Source organism: Enhydra lutris, unplaced genomic scaffold, assembly GCF_002288905.1.
Source record: "Enhydra lutris kenyoni isolate GAN:26980312 unplaced genomic scaffold, ASM228890v2 scaffoldscaffold9, whole genome shotgun sequence".
In the NCBI taxonomy this organism is placed as follows: Eukaryota; Metazoa; Chordata; class Mammalia; order Carnivora; family Mustelidae; genus Enhydra; species Enhydra lutris.
In genome coordinates this window covers 30764545-30776621 of record NW_019154093.1, presented here as the reverse complement: position 1 = coordinate 30776621, position 12077 = coordinate 30764545, and the positions used below count along the sequence as shown (strand labels likewise).

The window sequence follows — 12077 nt, the reverse complement described above, 5'->3', positions numbered from 1 at the left end:
AGAGCTGACCTTCCTGAGCAAAGTGCAAAAGCCTAAGGGACTGCTTAGATAAAAGGCACATTCTTCAGATAGTTTCTTTTTTTTTTTTTTTTTTTTTTAAGATTTTATTTATTTATTTGACAGAGAGAGATCACAAGTAGACAAAGAGGCAGGCAGAGAGGGAGAGAGGGAAGCAGGCTCCCCGCCGAGCAAAGAGCCCGATGCGGGACTCGATCCCAGGACCCTGAGATCACGACCCGAGCCGAAGGCAGTGGCTTAACCCACTGAGCCACCCAGGCGCCCTCTTCAGATAGTTTCATCTCCTCTTCCCTCTTGCCTTGGAGAGTCCACTCTTTTCCCATCATGGGGCAAACAGGATCTGGGCCAGAAGCTGGAAGTTTCTAAACTGCAAAAGGAATCAGTATCTCCTCAGCCAAGTGCTTCTTGCCAGAGAAGTTCTTGTGGATAAATGTGTGTGGTCCCAGGGAATCTGCACAGCCAGTGGCAGAACTGGATGGCTCAGTGGCTAACCTAAGACGGCTACTATCTTAAGACCTCTGTCTGAGTGAGGCCTAGGGGTGGGGGCGTGCCAGGTTCCAACACAGGGCAAGGCCCAGAGGCGATGGAGGGGGTCCTCCCACAGGAAGCACACCCCCCTAGAGAGCGGTTGGGGATTTCCATGAAGACCTTCCTTAAATGTGAAATCACCTTCTGTGGGGACAGCACCAACCTGAAGCTTGCGTCTGGGTATCTTACGTGTCTGCTGCACTCACTGGCAGGCTCTCTGCAGCCTGCGTGGCTGCGAGGAAAGGGTACTGAACTGCGAGACCAAAAATCTGAGTTTGGGTTGAGGCTTTGCCTTTTGTTAGCTTTGTGCTGTTGTGGGGAACTAGCTTTGTTTCCTCATCTGGAAAATGGAGAGCAACATTCCTGGTTCTGCTCACCTCCCTGCCTGACTCCGGAGGGAAATGAGCATGGTGGGCAAATTAGAAAGGTATGAAAGACAGAAGACTCTGTCCTCCTCTGAGGACACAGCAGTCAGCACAGCGTCTGTCCCAACATCTCAGGGGGGGCTCCTCCTCCCCAGAAAGAGGTCTGAAAGATGGAGGGGAGACTAGGAGGTTCGGAATGTGTGTCTTCTTTTCCTTGTGGGTCTTCTGTCCCGGCATCTGAGCCAAGCTGACCGGTGGCACTGCTGGGGGACTAGTATTTCCTTTCCTCATTCTGCTGGCCTTTTTTTTTCCCCCCTTCTTTTTCTTTTTTAATCTGGTGAGAGGCCTGGGGCCAACCAGAGAAGCAGATGTGCTCCTTTGGTACTTAAGGAAGTATCTGGAAAGGTCACCTGTGTTTAGAGCCATCAGTGTTGTGGATAAGTTCCGTTTCACACACCTGACATGGCATCTAGCCTGTGATGCTGGTCAGGGACAGAGACACAGAGCAGCAATTAGAATTCAAGAGACACCCGCCGTAGTCGAGGGCAGACAGCCGTGGAAGCAGGAAGACTAGCCACTGCTCTTGAGCAGATGCTGAGTGGAGCTTGGAGGAGGGGCAGGAACGGGCCAGTGCTCCGGGAAGAATGCTGGGTCTTGCAAGAAAAGCATTAGGTCTGGAAATAAACCTCTCATCTCCATATTGGATGAGGAAGAATTTATTCCTGGGAGAGGAAAACAGAGTGCTTGTCTCCAACACAGAGATGAACCAGAGGGGAAGAGTGGGTGGCTGAAAAGTCATGGGACCCGGTGACATGGAGAGCTTTTCTTCTCCCAGTGTCCTGGGGAAGTAGCACATGCCTCGAGCCATTCTCTGGCCAGTTTGGAGGGGGAATGGTGACATGGAGAGCTTTTCTTCTCCGTGTCCTGGGGAAGTAGCACATGCCTCGAGCCATTCTCTGGCCAGTTTGGAGGGGGAATGGTCAATGATCATTTTAATCCATCAGAGGAATAGCTTGCTCCTTGGTATATATTTCCATATAACCTCAGAGTTCAAGGTATATTTCTGATATATTTTTTTAAATTCTGATGATCTGGTCTTTGAACTCCGTTAACACAGAAAAATACTTTCAGCAGTTGAGAAAAGTATATGCTGCTGTCCTATAGCCTTGTCCCTCCCATCTACCTGTGCCCTTTGGGAAGTCTCTTGACCTCCCTCTTGAACAAGGTGCCCTAGAATCTTTCCAGGAAAATAAGGAGTGTGATCCAGTGTAGTAGGAAAAACACAGAATTCTAATCCAAGAATATTCATTTTCATCCACATCCCCTCTAGGGTGAGCCAAGAGAAGTCACAGTGTCTGTCTCATTTTCTTCACCTATACAATGGGGATGCTCGTCCCCATCTGGCTGCCTCAGGCTGGTTTGAGGATATAGGGGACGCAGGATGTCAAGTGCTTTCTAAGTGTATTGGACTGGAAACAGGCAGCATTTCAGGGTGACACTCAGCTCTGGCATCAACCGCAGTGTGGGTTAGGCAGGAATTTGCCCTGGTCTTTGAAGCACATCTTGATAAGCTGTGCCTGTGAAGGTCAGAGCTGCTTTGACATGTCTCACTGTTGGAGTTTCACCTCCCAGGACAGCCTCATTTGGCTAGGGCTCAGGGATGGCAAAGGGGATGAGGTCCCTATCATCTTTTTGCTAAGCCTGCATACAGGAACCCAGATGCTCTCCCGGCTCCTTTTGACCACACCTACCCCAGGTCCAGCCGTGGTGCTGGATTTGGAGAGCTTGGAGCCTTTGAGCACAAGCCTCCCACCTGCCTCTGCTCCAGAGAGAGCTGTGGCCGCAGTGAGCTGGCCCAGACTCTTCCCAGAGCTTGCCTGAGACACTCTGAGACTGTCCTCCTCCACAGTTGCCTTCTCGCTGGCTCCTGCACCTGCCCTTCTGAACTCACCGGTCTGCGCTGCAGTTAGAGACCTGCCCAGGGCTGGATCCTTATAGTAGGTATCTGCTTGCTTTTCTCTTACTGCTAAAATAGGGTGCATTTTGGTCCTAGGGCATCAGACTGGTTAGAGTGGCAGGAAGCCAGAGCTGCCAGTCTAGTCTGGATCTCACTGAGCATTGTATCATCTTTCTGCTCTGCCCCAGTAGACTTCCAGTGACTCTCCAGGGCACCCAGCCCTGGGACTGCTTGTGGAAGCTTTGGAAGCTTTGCGTGGTTGTGGGACCCCAGGAGGTGGGTGGAGGGGGAAGTTTCTTTTTTTTTCTAATTTTTGTTTTTATTTATTTATTTGACAGAGAGAGATCACAAGTAGACAGAGAGGCAGGCCCAGAGAGAGAGAGGAAGCAGGATCCCCACTGAGTAGAGAGCCTGATGCGGGGCTCGATCCCAGGACCCTGAGATCATGACCTGAGCTGAAGGCAGAGGCTTAACCCACTGAGCCACCCAGGCACCCCGAGGGGGAAGTTTCTAAATAGAGTCTGGAAGAAAGAGATGCACCCCTGCAGGGTTTCAGATCCTAAGGACAATCCCCATGTCTTCATTAGGAACAATTTTATTAATGAGCCGCCTGAGCTGCAGGGAGAGAGAAGGAAAAGCGTAATTAATTATGACCCCTCAGAGAAGCTCCCAGAGTTGAGGCAGTTGCGGGAGGATGGTGTGTGCTGTTTCGGTGTCGTTAGCTGTGGCACTAGCTCTGGGAACTAACTTTCCAATGAAGGATTTGAGCTTTCTTCCTCTTCCTGCAAGATCGGGTATCAGCTTATTGAGCACTGAATTCCTGTCTGACCCTACTCCCCTCTTCCCGGGAGTGAAAAGGAAGTCAGTATTTGCTTCTCCAGCAAGGTCACGGATCACCTGACCAAATCCTTGAACAGCTGGGAAGCCAGTGCTGCTGTGCTGAACTCCGGAGCTGAGCAGTCAGCTCTGGTCCAGCAGCCAGCACCGCGCTTTGCGCAGGGAGTCAACTCCTCTCACTCCAGGCGATGGCAGGGGGAGGATGCCAAGGCAAGGTAATGTGGCAAAGCTTTCCTCCCGACAGTTCTCCCTTCTCCACGAAGCTCCAGATTCCGCTGCTGCATTGCAGGCGAAAATGACACGTGCCGGAAAATGTAGAACGGAGTTAATGAGGTTGTGTTCATGTGTCATTTACTGCGAAGGAGTTGTCTCTTTGTTTCCTGGGTCTGTGGAAAGTGAGTCGGCTGGAGAACTCCATAGGCAGAATATTTTTTAGGAGTGTAGCTCCCCTTCCTGGGTGCCTGGATGCTGGATGTTAAGCGGCATCACAGATGCCTCCTGCTTCTCGGCACAGGGGACATTTACACTGGGAGGCAAGGGGCTCTGGAATGGGGAAACAGGAAGCGCTCATCATTTTGGCAGGATCCGTAAGAGGTACGGGTAATATTTTGCGGGGGTGGGGGGGTTCTTTTGGAAAGAGTGCTTTGTCTTTGCGAGCGATCGTGCAGGGATTGACCGGGCTGCTGTTCCGTGCACTACCTTGCTAAATATTTGACTTTTTAAGGTTGAATTCTCCAAGAATTATCGTGGCAATACGGCTGTGCTTGGAGCCAAGCTTTCTTTTCAAGGAAATCCAAGGTGCTATTTATTTTGGCATGTGGCCTGTTCTAGGATGAAATACGGCGTTTTTATTATTGCAGAATAAAGAGAGGTTTGAAGAGACGAAAAGTACAGAACTAGGTTTCAGTTTCTTTCTAAGTAAAGGAAGGTTTCTTTGTATTTGAGGTTAGGAATGAGATTGTAAATGGCATCATAAAAGGAGTAACTGTGGAGAGGGAGAGGGTGTAGGTCTACACTGCAGGAGTTGGGCTGACTGGGGGAAATCGAGCTGTTCCTAATGTGGCCTGATAGTTGTACACGGGCTTTCGGAGTAACTGCCTCTTTGGTGGATTTTTTTTTTTTGGTAAAGATTTTGTTTATTTGACAGAGAGAGATCACAAGTAGGCAGAGAGGCAGGCAGAGAGAGAGGAAGAAGCAGGGTCCCCACTGAACAGAGAGCCTGATGTGGGGCTTGATCCCAGGACCCTGAGATCATGACCTGAGCCGAAGGCAGAGGCTTAACCCACTGAGCCACCCAGGCACCCCTGAACTGGGCATTCTTGATCCTTAGATAGGTTATCGACAAATTAAAAATTACAGAATACCAGTTATTGTAAGGTTCTGAATACCAAATACAACTTAACAGCACTGAGTAATGAATTGCTTTATGTCAAAATTTTTGTGCTTCAGAAGGTTGCAAATTTCCATTTGAAAGGGGAATTCTGCCCAACCAAGCTCATTTTCATATTCTGTTGCATTGCAAAGTAGCATGTGTTGATGTGGCCATTTTTCTTCAATTCCACTCACCCAATCACATCAAAAAATACACCCTTAGCTCAATTCTAAGATGTCCTCCCCCAGGGCCATAATTGTGGCCAAAGTGCAGGAGGAGGCCGGGGAGGGTGAGGCTGGCAGTGGTGGGATATGGGCATGACAGTTCCCTCCTTCCCTTCCTGTGTCTAGACCTTTCCTGTGGAAGCTTGCTGTGCTCTCTTCTTCAGAGAGTTGGGTGTCAGCTCCACTTAATTTCTGTAACCTCAGAAATGACTGATTTTAGTAATATTCAAGCAAGTCTAAGAGAACTATTAGAAATCTCCATAGAGTTCTTTTTTTTTTTTTTTAAGATTTTTTTATTTATGGGGCGCCTGGGTGGCTCAGTGGGTTAAAGCCTCTGCCTTCGGCTCAGGTCATGACCCCAGGTCCTGGGATCGAGCCCTGCGTCGGGCTCTCTGCTCAGCGGGGAGCCTGCTTCCTTTCCTCTCTCTCCTCTCTCTCTGCCTGCCTCTCTGCCTACTTGTGATCTCTGTCTGTCAAATGGATAAATAAAATCTTAAAAAAAAAAAAGATTTTTTTATTTATTTGAGAGTCTGGGGCAACAGCCGAGGGAGAGACTTCAAGCAGACTCCCCACTGAATGCAGAGCCTGATGCGGGACTCGAACCCACAACCCTGAGATCATGACCCAAGCTAAAACTAAGAGTCCAACGCTTAACCGACTGAACCATCCAGGTGCCCCTCTGTAGAGTTCTTTTCAGTGAAATTTGACCTAACATGTGTGGCATAATTATCTGACCCTAGGATCCAACATTAAGGGTTGAATCCTAACTCAAACCAAAGGCAGTAAGTGTGACTGAACTCTCTGAGGTGATGGTGAGTTTGTGTCAAAGATCCCTCTTGCACCTAGGTGGCCCCCTCTTGCTCAGAAGGAGCCTGTGGCTTAGTGTGCCGTCTTGAAGAAGCAGGTCACACACACCTTTGGCCAAGAGGCCTTACAAGAGAGTAGTTCTCCTTATCTGTCCGAGAAGGCGTTTTGCACATACTTGTGGCAGAAGCAGAGAAGCATCAAAGTCAAGAACACTTCCTGCTCCCCCTTCTTCTCCCACCCCCGAGAGAGCTAGGGATCAGTCACAGCATCCGGGCTGGGCAAATGTTTACAGATCACTCCCCAGGACATGACTGGAGTAGGCTATACTTGAGGGCAAATCCTGGTCCGACACCTGCTTGTGATATAACTTTGGTAGGCTTGGAAACTCTCTTGGCTTCAGTCTCTGTATCTGAAGATTGGGGACAATAGTAATAATCCCCTTGGGGTTACGGTGAAGACTGCATGGGAGAATTCGAGCATGTCAATTGCTCTGAACGCTGCCTGTTGCTCAGTAATGATACAGGGTAGGAGGAGAAAGGGAGCAGAAGGGAGAGGAGAAACCATGATGATGGAGACAGGCTGAGGGGCCGAGCTTAGGCTTCGTGTCCTCACCCTTCTTCTTCTGTCAGCATCTGGGAGGCTCCCCCACCGACTGCAGACTGCTGACCTGTGGCATTATCAGGCACAGTGTCCTCTGCCTGGGAACCCTCTCTTGCTTTTCTTTCTTCTTCTTCTTCTTCTTTTTTTTTTTTTAATTATCCTTTTTTTTTTTTTAAGATTTTATTTATTTGACAGAGAGAGATCACAAGTGGGCAGAGAGGCAAGCAGAGAGAGAGAGAGAGGAGGAAGCAGGCTCCCTGCAGAGCAGAGAGCCCGATGCGGGACTCGATCCCAGGACCCTGAGATCATGACCTGAGCCGAAGGCAGAGGCTTAACCACTGAGCCACCCAGGTGCCCCAAATTATCCTTATTTTTTAATGGAGATAATAGAGACATAATTGACATAAATATTTTATTGGTTTTAGAAGTGTGCAAAATAATGAGTTGGTATTTGTATATATTGTGAAATGGCTTCCACGATAAGTCTGGTTAATATCTGTCCCCATAGTTATGAACTACATGACACCATAGTTATAGTTACAAACTATACAAACTATCCTTTTTTTAATTTTTTTTTTAAGATTTTATTTATTTATTTGACAGAGAGATCACAAGCAGGCAGAGAGGCAGGCAGAGAGAGAGGAGGAAGCAGGCTCTCCTAGAGAGCAGAGAGCCTGATGCGGGGCTCGATCCCAGGACTCTGAGATCATGACCTGAGCCGAAGGCAGCGGCTTAACCCACTGAGCCACCCAGGCGCCCCAATCCTTTTTTTTTTAATTACAAACTATTTCTACGATGAGAACTTTTTAAAAATTCCCATCTAATTAACATACAGTATTATATTAGTTTCAGGTGTACCGTATAGTGATTCAACAATTCTAAACATTACCAAGCGCTCATCCTGGTAAGTGTGCTCTTACCCCACTTTATCTATTTTGCCCATCCCCCCACCCATCTCCCCTCTGGCAACCATCTGTTTGTTCTCTATAGTTCAGAGTCTGTTTTTTGTCTCTTTTTTTTTTCTTTGTTTGTTTGGTTTCTTAAATTCCACATATGAGGGAAATCATATGGTATTTGTCTTTCTCTGAGTGACTTACTTCACTCAGCATTATACCCTCTGGATCCATCCATGTTGTAAATGGCAAGATGTCATTCTTTTTGATGGCTGAGTGATATTCTCTCTCTCTCTCTCTCTCTCTATATATATATATATTTAAAAGTTGTTAATAGAGTAGATCTTAAAATATATATATATATATATATATATCTCACGCTTATGATGAAGACTTTTAAGATCTACTCTATTAACAACTTTTAAATATCCAATACAGTATTATTGACTACGGTCGCCATGCTGTTCATTACATCCTTATGACTGGAAGTTTGTGCCTTTTGACTGCCATCCCCTATTTCACCCACCCCAAAACATCCTGCCTCTGACAGCCACCAGTCTGTTCTCCGTATCTATGAAATTGGGTGTTTTTAGATTCTACCAACAAGTAAGATCATATGGTATTTGTCTTTCTCTGTCTGACTTATTTCACTTAGCATAGAGCTCTCAGGATCCATACATGTTGTCACAAACAGCCAAGATTTCCTTCTTTGTCATGGCTGAACAGTTTTGCATTGTATATATTTACCACACTTTCTTCACCCTTTCATCCACTGCAGGACACTTAAGTGGTTTCAGAACCTTTTCTTTCTAGCAAGGGTGAACCTCTCTCGCCTCAGGTTAGAACCTTCCAGATCTCTCTACTTGCTGCCTCTTTAGCAGCCACACTTGCCCTCCTTCTCCCCAACATCTTTCTACTCCAGCTCTATGCTGTTTCCAAACTCAGTACTTGTTGCCCCCAAAGTAAGTGAGGTACTTCGCGTTGGCATTCCCCCTGCAAGGAGTGTCTCTGCACCTGGAAACCAGGCTGCCCTTCCAGGCTCTGTCACACCTGCAGAGGGAAAGGCCCCTTTGGCAGCTGCACGCAATGTGGTTTGGAACGCTCACAGAGAGAAGCCATGTGAAATTTTGCCAGGCAAACTTTAGACCTCCTCTCGTTTGGTGGGCCACATACTTCTTAGCCGTCTTTCCCAGTTTACGTATTCTCCTTTTTTCCATCCCTGGCTGTTGGAGACCACCCCTCATCCATCTCTTACTCCCAGTTTCCCCCAGTCCTTCCCTTCTCCCCAGTACGCTTTTCTGGTCCGGAATTCATTGTCCAGCACACTGGAATTCCTGAAACAACCCTGCGTCCACTGCTGAGGTGTCACATAACTCACTGTTACGATATGTGTGGAGTTCCAATCATAAAAAGACAATTTCCTGGGTGATTTATTATAATGGGTGCAGGTGCCAGGTTGTTTACCATTTTAAGAAAGAGTCCTGGGATTAGAACTTTGGGGAGAATTTATGATCAGACCTCAAGGTATCCTAATTCAGTCAGGACAGTCTTCTGCTTGAATAGTTCCTAATATCTTTGGAGCACCGAGCTTGAACTTGCCCTGCCCTACCCAAGGTGAGACATCACCTCTAAGTATCAGTGCCTCCTTGGTACTTGCAATGATCTCACGCCTGTTTTGAATCTGACTGGGATGTCATAGATCATTTATAGGTACTCTGATTCCAGTTTCTTCCCCCAAAATAGATTAGAATTCTTTCACCATGATGGAGGGGAGTAGATTACAGCTTTTGATGTTGTGGAAGGAATACTGTGCTAGTTGGCAGAGCTCTGGGGCTGGCTCTACCCCCTTCACTAGAATGCTGAGAGGCCCCGCACAGACCAGTTAACCTCTAGCCTCAGTTTCTTCCATCTGCCAGGTGAGGGGACTGAGCCAAATACTTCCTTTGGTGTTGACCATCGCTAACATCCTTTAAAGACATCCCGAGGATTGGACATACTCTAGGAGGACTGTGGAGCTCCTGGACAACCCTGAGAGGAAGACAGGGATGGGAGTTCTTTGGGACGATACTGCCTCTCTATTTATGCTAACTGACTTTCTCTTTTTTTCAGGGCTCTTCAGTGGGTTGTACAGACTTACCGGATGAAGAGTGCCTGAGAGACTGACAGTCTGCATTTCCTAAGATGGAGAAGACAGATGGTAGGCAGGGTGCTCTGAATAACCTGGTCTAAAGGGAGCACTTGGGTTGCAAAGGGATTGTTACCACAGATCCTAGAAACAGCCTAAGGGAGGCTCACAGGAGACATTCCCCACACAGATAGTGCCAGGAGACCCAAACTACGTATTTCAGGTATGAACAAGAGAAGTAGTAGTGGATACGAATGAAACCTTGTGGTTATGTCAGACTTCCGTAATCACTAGACAGTTTTCTCATCTCTTCGAAGCATCAAGAAGGGAGCAGGATGCTCTCACTCACTACTCTCATTTTAAGGATGAGGAACTTGAGGTCTGAGAGAGAGACAATATGGTGAAAGAGCCTCCATATATATCTGGGTGACTCTCCCTGTCATTTACTCCTCTGAGCCTCGGTCTCCCCATGTATCAGTTAGCTTTGCTGTGTAACAAACCACTCAAAAATTGATTGACTTAAAGACATTTACCATTTCTGGAAAGATTCTGTGGGTTGTCTGGCCCATTTTTCTGGTCTGGGCCAGCCTGGCTGATATTTGCTGGGCCTCTTCATGAGTTTGTGGTCTTCTGGGCGACCTGGCTGGATGGTGTAGAACGGCCACACTTACATGTCTGTTGGCCGACTCCATGTCACCCAGGCACAGGTGGTGATTGGTCATGTGTTTCTCATCACCCAGCAGGTAGCTGGAGTCTATTCCCACGGTAGCAGAAGGGTTCAAAGTTGTAGAGTAATAACTATGTAACACAACAAAAACTGTTTTCACAAATATTCCCCTCATTCCCTGCCCAGGAAACTTGCTGAAGGTCATAGACTAGACCCTGATCTCCTGATTTCCTCCTCTTCTTCTTTTTTAAAGTTTTATTTTTAAGTAATCTCTACACCCAAGATAGGGCTCAAACCCATAACCTTGACATCAAGAGTTGCCTGCTACACTGACTGAGGCAGACAGGCACCCCACCCCACCCCGCCCTCCCCGCCCCCAATCTCCTGACTTCTAGTGAAATGCTCTTTCCAGATCACCAAATGTTAGGGAAACAGGAGTGCCTATAATCCCCCTGAACCACATGGCCCTTCACCAGCCCAGGACTCAGGGACCAGACAGCAGCCCAGCCCTGCCCCTTCCCTCTTTCCAAATGTAGTTCCTGTATATTTTGAGTCTGCCTTTCTCCCCAGAGAGCTGCCTTTTCATGGAAGTGGTCCCACCGAACACCAGCTAATTCCTTCCATGCCCCGGGGGCCTGTCATTCCTGCCTGCCTCATTTATCCCTGCTCAGCAACCTCAGCACTGCTGTGCTCCTCCATGTGATTACCCACAACTAGCTCAAGATAGGTACCCCTCCCTTCCGGCACCACCACCTCACGAAATAAAGGCAGGAGAGAGAAAAGCTTCCACGACTGCCTTGGCCTCTGAAGAGGCTCATTAAATTCCCCTTCATTCCGGCTGTGTTTTTGGCCACTTTCTCTATAGTTTCTGTTTTTTCTATTTCCTTCAGAAACCAAATGTAGGCTTTTGGACTTTCTTTCTCACATTAAATACCTCTGATTCGTTAGCTCACCTGCTGAATTTCACAGTCTTCCTCAAGGTAATCACTGTGGCGTCTCCTTCCTTCCATCGGCCCCTTCTACTTCCCTTTCTTGCATCTGTGTGTGAGTCTTAGGCTCATGACTGGGTTTGCAGGTCATTTCCAAGGGTCTAGTTACCTGGCATCCTTTCAGACCAAGACGCTGTAGGGAATCCTAGGTAGCTCTGAGCCTGTGTTAACTTACTTTCTTCTTCTTCCCTGACTCATTTTCCCAGTTCCTCCAGAATTATCTTCTCGGATTCTTGAGGCTATCATTCTTTTTTTTTTTTTTTTTAAAGATTTTATTTATTTGATGGAGAGAGAGAGAGACAGCAAGAAGGAACACAAGCAGGGGGAGTGGGAGAGGGTGAAGCAGGCTTCCAGCAGAGCGGGGATCCAATGCGGGGATCAATCCCAGGACCCTGGGATCCTGACCTGAACCGAAGGCACACGCTTAATGACTGAGCCATCCAGGCGCCCCGAGGCTGTCATTCTAACACGAGAGCTAAATATTCCAGAGAACGCGCACACCCTCAGCGAGCCCCCCCGCCACCGGCCCCACTCAGAACGAGCCCGTCTTGCCTTTCTTGAGTACCTGCGCCATGTCCTCACTATCACATTCATGCTAACAACCACAATAACCCTGTCAGTATTATCATCAGCATGCAACAGATGGAGAAACTGAGGCAGAGGGAAATTCAATAATTTGCCCAGAATCACAGAAG

The 12077-nt window shown here is 47.7% G+C and overlaps 1 protein-coding gene across 4 annotated transcripts in view; it reads left to right on the top strand.

The window, feature by feature from the left end:
• The window catches only part of LOC111143130 (KN motif and ankyrin repeat domains 4), a 69979-nt gene that overhangs the window by 27469 nt on the left and 30433 nt on the right, over positions 1 to 12077 (top strand). For 3 of the 4 annotated variants that reach the window (XM_022496626.1, XM_022496625.1, XM_022496623.1), the window contains exon 2: positions 9711 to 9798. In XM_022496626.1, coding sequence (XP_022352334.1) covers positions 9783 to 9798 — 16 coding nt within the window. In that variant the 5' untranslated portion in view covers positions 9711 to 9782. Of the gene's footprint in view, positions 1 to 7554; positions 7613 to 9710; positions 9799 to 12077 lie in introns of those variants that run through there. The other variant, XM_022496624.1, reaches the window with a different exon arrangement.